We start from the raw sequence: 17,969 nt of genomic DNA on the forward strand, positions 1-17,969 counted from the left end.
TATCTGCAAAAACAGATATGTTAAGATGGAACATGGGAACTCTTCCCTGCATCTCTTCCTCCAGCATGCAGATTTTTTGGCAAACAACAAAGGTCATTTTCCAACAAGGAGAAAAGCAATGAGCAGTGTCTCAGGAGGGGTTAGAGGGGAAGACCTTTGTGGAAAGGTGTCAGGCAAGCAGAGGCCTGAATAATAAGAAAACCCAGACATGCTAAGCATGTGTGTGTGTGTGTGTGTGTGTGTGTGTATGCACATCTGCTTGTGCACATACATGTGTGGGATGGACTGGGCAAAATCCATGGATAAGAGCCTTCCTGGATGAAAGAACTGCAAGGGTAAATTCCCATATGAGCTTGGTGTGTCCAAGGGGCAAAAAGAAATCCATGTGGCTGGGGCCAATGATTGAAGGGGGACAGGAATAGGGGAAATGGAGCCTGACCAGGTAGGGTAGGACCTGTCATGGATGGAAGCTTGGAACAGGTGAGTTTTAAGGCTCCTCCCACTGCCGAGCCTCTATCACCTGCAAACTTCAAGAGGAGGGGAATACAGATGCTGAAGAGTGTCAGAAAGTCTCGTGGGGGAGGGGACCACAAGTCAGATGTGCTAGAGGCCACGTAGGTTCCTGAGAGTCACAGCAGGTGGGCATGACGACCCCAGAACAGCAAGGGAAAGGCTCAGAAGCAGTATCCTTGAGGTGGGTCCTTGCCCTACACTTCCCTGCATTTTCTGGGTCCAACACAAAGTCCCACACAGAAGAGGGCCAGGAAGTATTTGACAAACAAGTAAATGAATAAAAATGATTTGCTTGGTGAGTGCGGCATGCCAGGCAGTCTGCTAGCTGCTTTTCAGACATTAGCTAAAGTCATCCTAACCAAGCCTAGCAAAGTAGACATACTGAATCCCCACCTTACAGCTAAGGAAACAGAGCCTCAGGGATGTTTCAGGAAGGCGTTTGCTCTGCGGAAGAGATCAGGGCGGGGGACCTCAGTCTCCTCCTCTCTCCATTGCCTGCTCTCTTGGAAATAGCAACCCTTCTACCTGCTTCTGGCCAGCTGGGCAAGGGGCCAGAGGCCTGCCCCTGGCTCCTCATGGGGGCCCCAGCCCTGGGGGGCTCAGCTGTTCCAGTTCTAGAACCATCTGCCCATCAGGTCTACAAATCAGTGTCTGGGTATCCTTGTGTCTGTGGGAAAAATCTAAATGGATGTCTACATTCCTGCGTAGAGGTGTCTAGTGTTACACGAGCATCTGTCCCTGTGTCTGCTTGGCTGTTGTGTGTGTGTCTACATTCCTTGTGGAGTGTGAGCTTACCCACCTGCCAGCCCCCTTCCTAATACTCTTCCTAAGAATCATGCATGCATGCACACTCCCATAATTCTCTCCCTCTCTCCCTCACACACAAAGTAAATCAGCTCCAGCCATGGGTGAAAATTTAGCAGAGGTTAGAACACGGGCTTTGGAACAACACAAATCTGGGTGCAGTGTCACCACTGGCTAATCTAGGACCTCAAGCAAGTTAACTTCACTGAGCCTCACTTTTCTCATCTGGAAAATGAGCATCATAATCCTTACCCCACTGTTAGAAGATTTAAATGACATCAGGCCCCAGAGCGTCTAGCCCACTGCCTGGCACTTGGAAATGGTGGCCTTGTCAGCGACAGGACCAAGGATTGAGGCAGGGCAAGCCCACCTGAGGGGCTTCCAGGCAGCTGCCAGGGGCCCTCCCCAAGGCCTCAGAGCTCTATCTGTGTCCTCCAAGCCCAGCCCACCTCCTCCTGAAGACCCTCCTTCCATCCACCTTCACTACCACATTTATTTATTTTTATTTTTTGTTTTTTAATTGAGGCAGGGTCTTGCCATGTTGCCCAGGCTGGTCTCGGACTCCTGAGCTCAAGCGATCTGCTCACCTCAGTCTCCCAAAGTGCTGGGATTACAGGCGTGAGCCACCGCACCCAGACCCAAATTTATCTAAAATGTTAAGTCAGGATGAAAGAGAAGGGGAATATCCCAACTCTTCTTCTAGCAATTTAGAGAGAAACAAATGACCCTTCACCCCAGCAATGCCAGCACAGCTCCGAGCTGGGCCGCTCAGTGGGAGGGGCTGCTGGAAGCCATCCCCACTCCCTCTCCTGGCCCCGATACCCACCACCTCAGGTCCAGGGTGGTCTCCTGGACCTTGTCATGGGCCTGGGTCTCCCTAGCATGGGTGCAGCCAAAGACTCTGCTCAGATCGTCAGCTCCTCCTGGCCATCTTTCCCACCCAGGGACATAGGACTAGGTGGACAGAGAGACAGAAAGGCAGACAGATGGACAGGCGTCTCCTATGTGTGTTCTGCTCTATATCAGGGACCCCAAGGCAGCCCCAGCCCCAGGGACAGAGTCCTCAGGCGAAGGGAGATGCCTCCCCCGTGCTCAGGAGCCCTGTCTGAGGGGAAGACATTTCACAGTGAGGAACACCCTGACCGTAAGATGCAGAACAAAGGTATTGGCCGATGCTTACTGGGCCAGACCTTGGGCCAGATGGTGCCAGGAAGGAAGGAGTAGGGGACAGAGCTGAACTGGAACAGTCCCTGCCCTCAGAAATGCCAGCCCTGGGGGCACAGCCCTACACTGCTTCCTGCACAGAGCACAGGAGGAACAGAGGAGCAGGCGTCCTGGCCCGTGTGAAATTCCACACCCACCATGTCTGTCCCGCGGCAAGTGGGAAAGGTCCTCCCAGAAGCAGGGACTGGCTAGGGTACCCAGAGGGTTTCCGGGGGAGGGGAAGCCAAGATGAGCCTCCAAGGAAGGGGTGGGCAGGGTTGGCCAGGCTGGGGCAGGTGGGAGGAAGGGAGAGACACAAGCCAAAACAATCGAGCCCTTTCCAAGGAAAGCTGGATCTAGAACTTTCTCCTCAAGGGTAAGGAGCATCGGGGCAAAGGAGGGCACATGGGTGTCTGCTGGCAGCTGTGACTCCAGGGACATTCAGATAACACATGCAATTTCCAGACCTCCAGGGAGGAACAGGTGCCCCTGAGCGAGGCCCTGGTGGGTGCACAGCATTGGGCCGGCACCTGCACCTACTGGCCTGTGGCCACAGCTTCTAGGCCCAGCCCTGCCTACGGCTATATCAGAAACTGCAGCCTGCCAATGCTGGATGGACTTAAGCAATCTGTGCCTCAGAAGGAGAAAGGGAGGCCAGGCATGGTGCCGCACACTTGTAATCCCAGCACTTTGGGAGGCCAAGGCAGGAGGATTGCTTGAGCCCAGGAGTTTGAGACCAGCCACGTCAACAAAGTGAGACCCCATCTGTACAAAAAAGTCAAAGTAAAAAAACAAGCCTGGCAGGGTGGCATGTGCCTATAGTACCAGGTACTCAGGAGGCTGAGGTGGGAGGATCACTTGAGCCCAGCAGGTTGAGGCTGCATTGAGCCATGATCATACCACTACCCTCCAGCCTGGGGAACAGAGTGAGCCTCTGTCTCAAAAAAAATAAAAATAAAATAAAAAACAGAAAAGGAGAGGAGCCAAGGGTGAGAGCAGTGCCCGGCTGCAGGGCTGAGGCTCATTTGAATGGTGTCTCTCTCTCTCTCTCTCTGTCTCACACACACACACACACACACACACACACACACACGCACACATGCACTTAGAATCACACTTCAGTGCTCTCAGCTCTGCCTTGGGGTCCCTGGGGTCCAAACGCAGAATGTGGAGTGCAGTGCTTCCTACAGCCTGGCCGAGGCTCCTGCGGACAGGCAGGTGACTGTCAAGCCCCACCTCCTCTGTGCCTCCTCCTCCCTCGAGGAAACCACCATCCCGCTCCCACCTGACTGCTTCCAGCCCCAGTTCTGCCACTTGCCAATTCGTGATCTTACTAAATGACAGGAAACCCTTCTGTGCCTCAGTTTCCTGCTCTGTAAAACGGGGAGGATAATCATGCTTACATAGTGTCGCAGTGAGGATTACAGGAACAAACATTTCAAAACGGTTTAGCAGAGTGCCTAAGACTCCATCAGTGCTATAAAAGGGTGTGTTAAATAAAATAATAAATTGTGATTCTCCAAGAGCTTTTCTTTGGTTCTTTCATCTGTGGCAACTTCCAAGGGCAGACCCCTCTCCTTCTTCTCGGGCCCCTGGAATGGGAGGCTCGCCACTCCCCAAAGGCTGGAAATGCTTGCCCCTGCCCACGCTCATGAGGCCAATCCCTCTCTCCTCCCTCCCATTGCAGCTCCCTGGGGCTTGCCTTGTCTGCTCCCTAAACTTGAACTACTGCAGGCCAGGACCTGCTCTCCCATCCCAGCCTCTCCTTCCAGCAGCCTGGGCTTCAGCAGCACATTGCCACCAGGAGAGCCTTCACACCACGCTCCTCTTCCTCTCCAGGCCTTTCCTCCTGCAGGTCCTGATGCCTGAAACGTCTTCTATCTCCCCATCCCACCCCCAATTCCTATTGATGCTTAAAGCATCAGCTGGAAGTCTTTCTTGGCCCCTGAGGCCAGCCCGGGTGCCTGTCTCCTTGTGTGTCCTTCATGTGCAGCACCTGTGTCCCTCAGAGTCCCTATTTACAGACTGGGTCCAGGCCTGCCTGCCCCACTGGGCTGTGGGTTCCCCCTGAGCAGACACCTGGTAGGAATCCTCTCCAGGCTCCTATCCTGCGCCAGGTCAGGGCTGGGCACACAGAAGGCTCTTGTCAGGCTCAGTGTGGCCCAGCAGAGGGGAGATCTTAGCAAGGCCCCCTCTCAGGGAAGCATCCCCGAGGGAATGTCCTCAGGCTTCCTCTCTGGATCAGGGTGAATTTGGAGACCAGACCAGTCCAGGGCCAGCCAGCCTATCCTCAGCCTTGAAGGGGGGGCTGTCCAGGGAGAGAAGAGAGGCCAGGAGAAGCTGCTTCCAGAAAAAGGCATTATTGAAGGAAACCAGTACTGGTTGGGGGTTGGTTGCTATAGAAACATGTCCTAACTATCTCCCAAACTGCTATATGTGCCACTGATGAGCTCATGTGCTCGTCTGTTTCAGGGGACACGCCAGGAGCCCTGGAAGGGCCTATCTGCCTGAGTACACTGCATCTGAAGCCAACATCCTGGAGAACCCCGGAAGAAATCCAGCTTCCAGGGCAACCAGAGGGGATCATCCATCCATCAGTAATGCACTTAAAGACTGAGGCTGACTTCAGATTGCAGAACTGTCCTGAGAGCAGCTCAGGTCTGAGACTAGCCGTGGCCCAAACCTCAACCTCAACCATGGCCTCAACTTTCAGTTCGGCCATAGACCAAGTTATAACCATGGCCACAGGCCGGGCCACAACTCCTGTCTCAAACCACACCACGAACCTGACCACAGACCCAGCTTGACTCAGTCACGGAGCAACAACACTGCTAGCCAAAGACTAAGCCCTGACCCTGGCCACACAATGGCACCCAGCACAATCAAGGGCTTGTATCAAATAACTTGAAGGATATGTTCACTCTAAAGTCTGTACAGGGCAGCTGTGGTGGCTCACGCCCGTAATCCTAGCACTTTGGGAGGCGGAGGCAGGTGGATCACCTGAAATCAGGAGTTGCAGACCAAGCTGGCCAACAGGGTGAAACCCCGTCTCTACTAAAAAATACAAAAATTAGCCAGGCATGGTGACACATGCCTGTAATCCCAGCTACTTGGGAGGCTGAGGCAGGGAGAACTGCTTGAACCCGGGAGGTGGAGGTTGCAGTGAGCTGAGATCGTGCCATTGCACTCCAGCCTGAGTGACAGAGCAAGACTCCGTCTCAAAAAAAAAAAAAAAGAAAAAAATCTGTACAGCATTTCATCCGGTTGCCTGGGATTTCCACAGCCTCTGCTGCCTGTCGTCTTCATGATAGCCCAGGGAGGTCAGTAAGAAAGGACTCACGATTCTTGTTGACAGATGAGAAAACTGAAGCTCAGAGAAGAAAACTGATGTGCCTCCTGTCATGCCGCCTGTTTCTAGGGGTAAGGGGGGTCTCCAAGCAGGGCACAGTTGGCCAAACCAGTTGCTTTGGGGAAAATGTGCTTTTTGAAGACCTGCTGGTATGTCATAAATATGCCATTTAAATACCCATTAATTACCTTATTTAGGAGATAATTAGTGATTAATAGCTTTGGCTATCTATTGTACTTTCATTTGCTCTGCCAATTAGGCTCCCAACAGTTCTGAATTATTTGGAACAATTCTCCCAAGGCCCAGCTGTCCCCCCTATGTCCCACCAGACTCTTGTTCCATAAGGAGGAGGCTCTCTCCTCCCTCTAGAACGAGTTCCCCGTAGCACCTGCCACTGTGCCACAACAGGCTCTGCCACCTGCAGGCTCCCCAGGAGGGCAGCCCGAAAGACAGGACAGCAGGAGACATTCCTTCTGCTCATGGCAGGACCCCCTTGCAGAGAGCTGAGAATAGGGGCTCAAGGTCCAGGCACCTACCCAGGCAACGGGAGGCCAGGTTGGAATCAGACTCCTCAAAGGACGCTGGGGTCTCTTTCTTTTCTTTTCTTTTCTTTTTTTTTTTTTTTTTTTTTTGACAGAGTTTCACTCTTGTTGCCTAGGCTGGAGTGCAATGACACGATCTCGTCTCACTGCAACCTCCGCCTCCCGGGTTCTCTCCTGCCTCAGCCTCCCAAGTAGCTGGGATTACAGGCATACACCACCATGCCTGGCTAATTTTGTATTTTTAGTAGAGACGGGGTTTCTCCATGTTGGTCAGGCTGGTCTCAAACTCCCAACCTCAGGTGATCCACCTGCCTCGGCCTCCCAAAGTGCTGGGATTACAGGCGTGAGCCACCACGCCCGGCTGGGGTCTCTTTCAAAGACCACCACCTCAATGAAACGACCAGCTTTTTGGGAAGTGCATCAAAGGCTGCCATTAGCCTGGAGCAAACAGTAGGAGGGTAGCAGCTCCCCACCCCACCCCATGCCAGCAAGAGCCAATGTGACCCCCTGCAGGTGATCCGACTTATACCACCTGCCACTCCTGGACTGCAACTGAGCAAAGATGGGGCCCAAGGTTGCCTCTGCCCCCAGGCCCCTCCATTTGGTGCCAAAGCACAGTGCCAGGAATTGCCAGCCAAAGCCCCAGAGGCGGAGCTCTCATCACTGCTCCAGATTATACTATACAAGAAGGAAACACAGAGGCTGTGAGGGGTAAACACACACACACACACCCGAACTGGGCAGTAATGGGAAAGCTGAAAATAGCTCTTTTTACCACAAGGGATGACGCCAGAGTTGCTCGGCTGGGACTAGCCTCACGGGGGGCAGGAAGTAGGAGCAAGGGGAAGAGAAGGAACCCACAGGGGTGACATCAGGGCCAAAAGGAGTTCTGTTGAGGGCAGTAATCTGGATCAACCCAGAACAATCAGAAAAGGTCAATGGTGCATGAGTGATGGGAGGCCACAGACACTCAGAATCTCTGAAAGACAGACTCTAGAACAAGTGAAAGCCTTCCAGCTGTCAGCCCCGAGAGCTCACAGTCCCACATCCTGCACACCTAGGTCTCTCCCCAAGGAGGGCAGGAGTGCAGGACGTGACGTGCTCTGCAAATACCCAGAGCCAAGCAAACACGGTGTCAGCAGCAGACAGCTCAGAAGAGGCCTCTCAGATCCACCAGAACTCAACGCCCCTCCCAGACAGAGCCCAACGCGTTTCTATTTTTGCTTTCAACCCTTGTTTGGCATCCCTGCTACCAGCTAACAGACGGTTACTTCCCCTCCTTCCAGAAGAATGGGTCATCTGGGAAGAGGGACACCTCCTCTCTGGCCTCCCATGTCCCAGGTCTTCTAATAAACAGGCTGACCCTCCCACAGAGAGATGAGGCTCCCAACACCCCCAGGAACCTTCCCCTGGTAGGTGGTTCACTCCAAGCTGTCCTGCTCACCAGCCCTGGAGAAGAGCTTCTCCAGGACACCTAGAGAGAGCAGCTTCACAAAACCTGAGACGCCTGCTTTCCAGAGGTAGATGCAACCCCCCGCAGCCCTTTGCCAGCCCTGGCCACACGGACTACACCCCATGGAGCCCCAAATTCACTCACACTGTGCCAACTCCAGCCACAGACTGAACCCCAACATGCCACACCCTGCACCCCATCTCTAGCCTCAAATCAAGCACTGACAGTGACCACACAGGCTTCCAGCCTGGCCCAATCTGAGCTGTGGCCTCGTGAACGTGTGAGCCTCACAAATCCAGCCCTAGGAGAGCCTGGAGGAAGCAGGTTGGCTGCGTGGGGCCCCAGTGCTGGGACCCAGCTCCCACCCCAGAGTCATGGACAGAGGAGGCTTCTGCCCCCTGTCTACCCTTGCCACACAGGCACCCTGTGGGGGCTGGTGGCCGCACAGCTGTGCAGGCCTCCACAGGCACACGTGGGACCCTGGAGGTGGCATTTACCTCCGGAGTGACTCACTAAGCCTCCTATTCCATTTGCAAAAGGGGGTGCAATTTAGCATTTTCTTTCTCTTTAGAAAACAGGAATTTTAAAAGAGAGAGAGTGGAGAGAGATTTGAGGGAGTGGGTGGGGAGCTCAGATCTCATTTGATTTCCAAACTCATCTGCTACGCATTCTCTCCTCCCCCTCCCACACCGAGCCCTTCCCCTGGGGACCCTGGCCACCCCCTTCCGGGCTCCTGGCTGCAGACCTGGTGATGGCCTGCCAGGAGGCACGTGCTCTCCACGTCCACATCCTCAGCTCCCCATGGATTGACTGACCCTCAAGTCTGGGAGGATCAATGCAAGGTCAGAGTTGAGAGAGGGCAAGGCCTCTTCAGGACACAGTAAAACCCACAGCCAGGGAGGCTCTCTCCAAAAAGGAGACAGCAGTGTTGGAGCTGGAAAGAGCCTGAAGCTCATCCTGACCCCCAAACTCTTCCCTTTCACTTTTACAGATAAGGAAACTGAGGCCCAAAGAGGGCAGTTCAAGGTCAACCAGTGCCAAAGCCAGGGCTCTCCTTCGTTTGACAAGTTAGCTCCCAGGAATATTGACTCCAACAGTAGAAGAGACATAAGCTCTAATCCCAGCTTTGCCTCTAACTTTATGTGTGATTCTAGCCCTAGATATTTAACCCTACTGGGCCTCAGTGTCTCATTCATAAAATGGGAATAACATTGGCTCTACCTCAGAGATGCTGTTGAGCCATTGGACAGAAAAGCATGCTGAGAGCTGCTATAGGATCTGAGCCAAATGGGTCCCAGCATGCGAACTCCCGATCCTAGGATCTCAGAATTCCTGGAAGGCAGCTGGGTCCTACCAGGAAGTCCCCAGTCCCTAAAGCCTCCATGGTCTCTGAAAGTTCACACTCTGTCCTTGAAAGGGGAAAGGATGCCAGATCTCAGAGAGGGACCCTTGACTGAAAGGGTCTGGTCTCTGTCTCCCAACCTGCCTAACAGGTAGAACAGGAGAACCAGGCCACCTCCAGCCATGAAGTCTCATAACATATGAAGATGTATGTGAGAAAACATCACAGCTTCTGGCCAATCTGACCCAGACATGGCCCAGGCAAGTGGCTGGGGCAGGGACACTGTCCAGCCATGTCCTCGTATTCCGTGTCCTGCCACACTGGGCTTCCAAACACAGGTCAAGTCACAGAGGCCTCAAATGGGGGCTAAGGGGTTCCAGGCCCAGGGTCACAGGCTTGAGGTGGAACCTCTCTGTTTCAGCTGCACCATCCTTGGCTCAAACAAGGACACCACAGCCAGAACTGAGAGGCAACAAACGTCTCAGGCTGGGACCTGCCAGGTCTGCTGCTGGGATAGGTGATTTCACAGAGGTCGGCGTATTTGCATAGGAACGTGAGGCACATCCAAGTTCCAGCACACCCCAGACTGCAGGAAAGCTTTTGAAAAGCCTGGAGTCTGGCCAGGCACGGTGGCTCACACCTGTAATCCCAGCACTTTGGGAGGCCAAGGCAGGCGGATCACGAGGTCAGGAGATCAAGACCATCCTGGCTAACACGGTGAAACCCCGTGTCTACTAAAAATACAAAAAATTAGCCGGGCATGGTGGCAGTCACCTGTAGTCCCAGCTACTCAGGAGGCTGAGGCGGGAGAATGGCGTGAACCCGGGAGGTGGAGCTTGCCGTGAGCTGAGCTGAGATCGCGCCACTGCACTCCAGCTTCGGCGACAGAGCGAGACTCCGTCTCAAAAAAAAAAAAGAAAAAAGAAAAGAAAAGCCTGGAGTCTGGACACTGGTGTCTGATTTGACCATATTTGACCATAACCTTCCCATTGGGGACCAAAGAAAGTGGGTTTACCATCTCCCTGCAGGATGCAATGCCCGTCCCAACATACACAGTAGAGTAATCGGTGCCCTAGGCCTGGGAGTTTCTCAGAGTCATGCCTCAAATCCTCTGGCACCTCCCCAAAGATTTAAGAATCCCAGTGTTGTCCAGGTATGATGGCTCATGCCTGTAATTCCAGCACTTTGGGGAAGCCAAAGCAGGAAGGATTACTTGAGGCCCAGAGTTTGAGACCAGCCTGGGCAACGTAATGAGACCCCCATCTCTATGAAAAAAAAAGTATTAAAAAAAAAATTTTTTTTTTTTTAATCTGCGCTAGTCCCCTTTCCAAGCTTCCAGATGTTTCCTCCTCTGAGGGATCCAGCCACTAGTCCCTGCCCCTGGGAGCCACAGAGTAAGGGGCCCAGGAGAAGTCTGGCTTTGGGAGGATGTGAGAGCACACGCCTCACTCCAGGAGGACCCCAAAGGAGGCTGACTCAGCAGAGCAAGGTCCAAACTCTGGAAACCCAGGCTCTGCCGTCACCTTCTTCTGTGACGTTGGCCAAATACCTACCTCTCACGGGCCCTCAGCGACCCATTGTTAACGAGGACTTGGAACATGAGTATCGAAATGTTCCCTCCCATCCTAACACCGTAGGATCAGTACTTTACTGACTCAAATTACTAGGTTTGCCACATGGAAGCCTGCCAGCTACACCCCTCAGAGCAGAGGCTAACACCTGAGAGGAGAATAAACTGGTTCCTCCAGCCCAGGAGGCCCAACCCTGTGGCCTCGGCTCTGTCTCTGCAGATATTCCTGCCCCAGCCTGAGAGGTGCCAAGACCCTCTAGGCTGTTTACTCTGCTCCTGCCTAACCTGGGGACCTGGCCCCCACCCCCTACCCTCATTCTCTCAGTGGGAGAGAGAGGCAGCCTGTTGGGGTGCAGAGGGAGGGGCACAGGGAGGTAGACAGGAAGGGAGGGGCAGTGTGGCTGGCAGGAATCAGAACCAACCCTTCCCAACAAAGGCAGCTCCACCAGGCTGGCCTCTCTCCAGCTTCCCAGGAGCCCTGGCGTCCCAGCCAGAGGGATCTGTCGAAACACAGTGCCAAGTCTTACCCCGGCACTCCTGTCTTCATGCTCTTTGGAGTTCCTTTTAGCCCTCTGCATTCTTCCGCTCCAGCCAGGTTTCTTTACTTTTGGGCACTTCCTACCCACCTTCCACCCCTACCCATAGCAGTCCTTCCACACTTACACATGTGCCTCTTCCTTTCCATCCTCCTAGCCTTTGTTCAAGCCACTACCCCCACCTGGAAGCCGGCCCCTGGTCACCTTTCTTTTTCTTTTTCTTTTTTTTTTTTTTTTTGAGACGGAGTCTCGCTCTGTAGCCCAGGCTGGAGTGCAATGGCACGATCTCGGCTCACTGCAAGCTCTGACTCCTGGGTTCATGCCATTCTCTCGCCTCAGCCTCTCAAGTAGCTGGGACTACAGGCGCCCACCACCACACCTGGCTAAATTTGTTTTTGTATTTTTAGTAGAGACGGGGTTTCACCGTGTTAGCCAGGATGGTCTCGATCTCCTGACCTCGTGATCTGCCCGCCTCGGCCTCCCAAAGTGCTGGGATTACAGGCACGAACCACCGCACCGAGCCCCTGGCCACCTTTCTATCCAAACTGTGCTAGCCTTTAGGGCCCATCTCCCAGAGAAACCCAGCCTTCACTGTCTGTCTCAAGCCACTCACTGGCCTCTCTGCTCCATGGGGAGCTCTGTACTGTAAATTGTCCCTCCTACACAGAGCTTCTGAATCCTCCCCACCCCTGCCCCCACCTCCCTGTTGCTGGTTAGACTGGGGCCACCATAAATGATGCCTGTCTGTGTAACTGAAATCTCCCCTAGAGATTGAGAACTGGTAATAACCCATCTGGATTCACCTTCTGAAGATCTATCTCATCCTCTCTGGGCCCCGATAACAATTTCTCTTGTACCTGGATTCTCCTGGCAGTGTGAGAGTCCTTTCACTGCCTCCTTTTAGCTCTTGTCCGACACCAGCCATGCCACAAATCTGGCACAGCCATGACCTGCTGCTCAGGCTGTGCACTGCACAACTCCAGGGGTATTATTCACTAGACCACATGTGATGACCTAAAGTCAGGTACCATGGCAGCCCTGGGGCCCAAAGCTCCGCCTTTTCTCTCCGTGGGTGATCTACTGGCCAGATTTTAAAGGGAACATCTCACAGGTCATGGTGCAGACTCCTCATTCACAGGCCGGGTGCCATAGCCTCCACTCCTGGCCTTCAGCAGCCCTTTGTTCCTGTGTCACCCCCCCCTCCACCCCACCCCGCCAGAGTGAAGGCCTGATCATTCCTGCCCATCAGTCTGCCCATCCGAGGCAGGTGGTACTGAACAGCCACCTCGCTCTCTATGTTCTCCTTGGGGCTCAGTTTCCCCAGCTGTGAAGAAAGAGATGGGTTCCTGATCTCCAAGGGCTCCCTCTGTTCTGAAGCTCACCAATCTATTCTTCACAGATGTTGCCAATGGAGAATATGTGATTCTCATACACACATTACTGTGTGTTGTTTTTGATTCAGTAGGCTTAGGAGCATCAAGAAGAGAAGGGAGACCAGGCGCAGTGCCTCACACCTGTAATCCCATCACTTTGGGAGGCTGAGGCAGGCAGATCATTTGAGGTCAGGAGTTCAAAACCAGCCTGGCCAACATGGTGAAACCTTCGTCTCTACTAAAAATACAAAAATTAGCTGGGTGTGGTGGTATGTATTTGTAGTCTCAGTTACTTGGGAGGCTGAGGCAGGAGAATCACCTCAGCCCGGGAGGCGGAGGTTGCAGTGAGTCGAGATCAAGCCATGCCCTCCAGCCTGGGAGACAGACCGAGACTCCATCTCAAAAAAAAAAAAAAAAAAAAAAAGAAGAGAAGGGACATTTACAAAATGCAGAGGAGCCTGGGAGAGCTGAGCTGAGAAGGGAGAGGTAACCAGACTCCTTGGGGTGACTGCTGAGTGTAGGGGGCAGGAGCCCAGGCACTGGATCCACAGACACGGGGAATCTGTGTTGCCTTGAGGGAAAGGGCCAAGCGTGAAATTGCAGCAGAAAAAAACCAAAATGTTAGAACAGCACAAGGCATTGATGCTCAGAGCAGGGCAGTTTTTCCACCTGTCACTGGAACAAATTCCCACAGACTCTCAGCCCAGGGACCAAAGGACCCACAGGCTAAGGCAGAGGGACTGAGACTGGCACCCCCATTTGGTAAGGGGGTGACCTATCAGGGCAGTGACAGAGAGAGTCCTTCAAGTCCAATAGACCTAGCTGTGAGTCCAGGCTCTGCCCAGACCCTCTGAGCCACCTTGAGGCTGCTATTTCTCTGAGTATCTGTTTCTAGATGTTTTAAAAGAGGGAGAGTCACATTTCCTCGCTCCCAGGATCACGGTACAGTAAAGAGCTTAGCACTCTGCCTAATACATAGAACAAGCAGCGAATGTTCACTGCTGTTGCAATGACAGTGTCCTGGCAGTTGACCTGTGCTCAAGGCGTCCCAGTGCACACACACACTCACACACACACAGGGTAGGACAGCAGATGGGACACACGCCCTGCCACGGGCCATTTTAAGGAGTCGGGGTGGGTGAGGACCCAGGCATGGTGGAGGAAAGAGGGAGGCAAGAAGCCTTTTTCAGCCTCCTTGGTGTCATCTCACAGTGCCTCCCTCAGGAGGGGAAAAGGGAGGGGAGTGAGAAGGCTGTTTAGCTGTGTTCCATACTGGCTGTGCCTCACACAACCGGCCCCACCCCGACAGGACTCCTTGGGGACAGAACGGGAGTGCATTCTCAGGCACCTAAATCCTACAGGCTCAGTGCCTGCACAGGGAGACGTGTCCGCAGCCCAGGGTCCTGGGCAGCTTTCGGGTGTGGGGGTGGATTGACACACAGCCCGATGGTATTCACGCCCAGTGTGCATACTGGTGAATTCACACCCATTCCTTCACTGTCGCGCCCGGTCCTGGGGGACGGCATGGCACCAGCCAACGTCACGGGTTGGGTGTGAGTTCATGGTAGATTCTCACACGCCAGCCTCACAAGAGGCACTGCCGAGACCAGGCTTGCTGCCGCCTACTGTATGGCCAGCCCTGTGGGCACAGCTGTCCTCCACCCGCCTCCCAAGGCACCATCGGGCCCAGAATGTGCCCGATGAGTCACGGGCCTGGGTCTCCCCAGCATGGGCGCAGCAGGGGGGCTGAGTCCGCCTGAGCCCCGGTGCCCAGCTCAGGGTCTGGCACAGAGCAGATGCTAGTGAATGAACGTCGGGCTGGATGAATGAACGAATGACTAATGCCCGCTCCCTCAAACCACAGGCTACACCGTCTGAGCCTGGGGGAGGGCAGAGCCCACAGGACCCCAGAAGAGGCCTCCGCAGCTGAGGCTTTGCGTCCCAGGGTCGATGGGGGAGGGGGCGGGGCGGCCAGCAGCCGGCGCGGCACGGGGCTCCCCTCCTTCCCGAGAAGGAATCTGGGTCTCTGGACTGAGCTGGTGACGGTGGCTGGGGCGGGGGGTTGTGGCGTCCTGGATGGAGAGAGCTGCAGGACCAGGGGGCGCGTCCCGGTTTGCGTTGGGGTGTGGGACGAAGCGGCGGCCGCGGGACATCCCCTTCGGTGGCGAAGCCCGGGTCTGCCCGGGGCCTCCGCGGGGTGCAGAGGGCTCCCAACGGCGGGACTGGCCCGGGGCGCCGCAGACCTGGCCCTTTCCGGCGGGGCCGTGGAGAAGGGGACGCGGTGTCCCGCGAGGTGACCGGGGGCGCAGGAAGGACGGGGGGCGCGCGGAGCCCCCTCTCCACGCGCGGGAGGTCCAGCCCCGCTACCGCCCCCTACGCCCTCCCGGGACCTCCGCCCACCTGCGCGAGGGGTTCACCTGGGCCGGCGGCCCCTCCTCTAGACGCGCGAGTCCCTCCCCCGGGCCCCGGCCCTGCCCTCCCCGCGCCCGCCCTCACCTGCACGGCCCGCCTTGGCCATGTCCCGGGCGGCGGGCTCCGGCGGCGCTACCCGCGCTCCTCGCGCCTCCCGGGCCCGGCCCCGACCGCCTCCGGCCCCGAACGGACTCCGAGCGCCGCGCCCGCGCCCCCGCCCCGCTCGCCTCGGCTGCCGCCACCGCAGCCGCCGCCGCCTCGCCGCTCCCTCCCGCTCCCTTAAAGGCGCCGAGCGGCGGCCGCGCCCCCCCCCCCCCACCCCCCGCGCCGCCGGGGAGGGACTGACGAAGGAAGGCGCCCAACGCCGCCCCCGCGGGCCCGCACCCCCGCCCCGGGCCGCGGCCGCCCTGCTCCAGCCCGCTCCGCTCCGGCCCGCGCGGCCACCGCAGCGCTCGAGGGGCGGCAGCCCAGGGGCTCAGAGACACGGAGACAGCCCGAGACACTGCGGGCCAGAGACGGGGCCCTGGACTGGGAGAGGGGCGCACAGACTATTAGACAGCGCTGGAGAGAGACGCTCCTAGGGCCAGAACGCCGAGGTGGAGGGAGAGAGAGAGAAATTCAGAGGAGACCAGAGACCCAGAGCCCGGCTCCGGGAGAGAGGGACAGAGGGAGCGGGGAGAGGAAGGAGGACAGGGATCCAGGGAGGCCCCCACGAAGTCAAGAGGAAAGTCGCTCTGGGATCAGAGACAAGAGAGGGACCCCCTCCATCAGCCCCCGCTCCAGGGGTTCTGGATCATTTATGGCGTCTGACCTAACCTCAAAAGAGAAAGGATTCCCGTGATTTTAACCCTCGAGGGATAAGTAAAACACTTGCACATCCACCTGGGGTTCTAGGCTGGAGCAGGCTTTGTGGACCCCAGCGGCCTGGTGGTGAGCAGTACCCGCCTTCCACTTCCTAAATCGGGATGCAGAGATTCTAGTGGACAGGCCTTGTGGGCTGGGGATATATGGGTTATGACTTCTGTTTAGGGGCAGCAGGGATCCACAGTCCAGCCCCAAAAGAGAGCAGGAGATGGCCAATTGTATTTGGCGGTGCCTGAGAGGTAGCAACCCTCCACTGAGAGGGTGCCCTGCCTCCCCCAGGAATTGGTAAGGCTGAAGCCCAGTTACCATCTGTAAAGCCAGGCACCCAACCCACCCTGTCCCACTCCACTTAACAGGGAAAAGGTCAACTGGAGAATTCCATCCATGGTCCAGGCTCCAGGGTCCTGCAAGCTCCTCTATGGAAACAGGGCACACATGGGGTTAGATGGGGGCTCTCAGTCCAGTGCCTCCTCTGGGGCTTTGACTCCATTCACAAGATTCCTGCTAAGCAGTCCTCCAGCTCCTGGTTGGTTACCTCCAAGGACAGGAAGCTCAGTATCTTAAGTGAGAGTTCTTCCTTTTATTAATTTTTTTTTTTTTTTTTTTTTTTTTTTGGCTAGTGCTGGCCTTAAGAATGTTCTTACTCGTTTGAGCTGAAATCTACAACCCGCATGTCCCATCCATGAGTTCTGCTCTGCCTTCTGACACCTCACCCAACAAAACCAGGGCTTCCCAAGGCCTTCTACCCAAACTCCCTAGTATGGATTCACCCAGGGAGAACAACCATCCACGTTTGCCAGAGCTCACCTCCCAGGAAACCCATGAGTCCCAAGAGCTCTGGATCCCAGAGCCAGATGACAGCACCAACTCCAACAGATGTAGAATTTCAGAAGCTCTGGGCTCCTGAATCCAACGCTGTTCACCAGCACCTGCCATTGGTCACCAGCTGGGAGAGCAGGAATGGACCCTGCAGCCTTTCCCCACTATGAGAATGGGACTGGAGATGAGAATAGCAAGGACTATTGATTGAACAGGTGGTATTTACCCTCATGTACTCTCTCAGCTACATTGCATTATCCTCAGCATACACATAAGGAAGTGGGGGCTAAGAAAGTTCGGTGCTTGTGGTCATGGAGGATCAATTTCAGGCCCCTGTGCTTTGTCTACTGGGCCTCACTGGCCTCACCCTTCCCTGAGGTGTTTCAGAGGCCTGATAGCCTGGACAATGTCCAGGCTTGGCCACCTGGTCTGTAGGTGTGAGTGGTCACGCAGGAGACAGAACACTGGCTGCAGAAGAAGCAATGCGCCTGCCACAGAGGGGACACGCCTGGGCCTGAGCTCCTCCCTAGCCCTGGCTCACAGCAGCAGCAGTGACCAGAGGGCATCAAGGGCCCTCCTGCTTCTGGGCACAGCTTCACGTTGTGTTTATGTGTGTGCCTGGGTATGTGTGCATGGGGTGTATGTGTGTGTGCTTGTGTGTGCTTAGGGATGCATGCATGGGTGTGTGTAGGCACACTCGTACACACAGACACAGGCAAACACCTGCTGACAGATGCTCCCTGGGTGGGCACCCAGACCCCTTCCCCTCCCACCACTTAGTCCTCACAAGCCCTAAACTAGTCACCCAGGAGGGCGGTTAAGGGGAGGTGCCAAGTTGATGGGAGTTTCAGAACTCATCTCTCCAGACCACTCCACACCCCATTTCTCAGATGGGAAGACAGTGAGCCAGATCTGTCCCCTGAAAACCACGACTCAGAGGCCCAGATCCATAGTTCCCCTCTTTAAACCTTCACCCCAGCCTCTGTCCGCCCCCAAGGCAGCCCCTGAAGGCACTGACTGTTACCAGCTGCCATGGAAGTTCCAGCCCAGCCTTCTGACAGAGCAAACACATCAGAACTCAAGGCCATTAGATTAACCGGTGGGAGTTAACTTCCTGCGTCAGAAGAATTGTCCTTAATTGAAGAAAGGGATAACTAGCAATTTAGCCACGCTGACCTCTGCTGCCTGG

The 17,969-nt window shown here is 55.4% G+C and overlaps 1 protein-coding gene across 2 annotated transcripts in view; it reads right to left on the reverse strand.

Moving 5' to 3' along the window:
- PITPNM3 (PITPNM family member 3) overlaps window positions 1–15,371 on the reverse strand; it is a 105,961-nt gene extending 90,590 nt beyond the window's left edge. For both annotated transcript variants that reach the window (XM_055367294.2, XM_055367293.2), the window contains exon 1: window positions 15,182–15,371. In XM_055367294.2, the coding sequence (XP_055223269.1) occupies window positions 15,182–15,203 (22 nt within the window). In that variant the 5' untranslated portion in view covers window positions 15,204–15,371. The remainder of the gene's footprint in view (window positions 1–15,181) is intronic.
- Window positions 15,372–17,969: the final 2,598 nt, after the last annotated feature.

Source organism: Gorilla gorilla, chromosome 19 (assembly GCF_029281585.2).
Source record: "Gorilla gorilla gorilla isolate KB3781 chromosome 19, NHGRI_mGorGor1-v2.1_pri, whole genome shotgun sequence".
NCBI classification, from domain to species: Eukaryota; Metazoa; Chordata; class Mammalia; order Primates; family Hominidae; genus Gorilla; species Gorilla gorilla.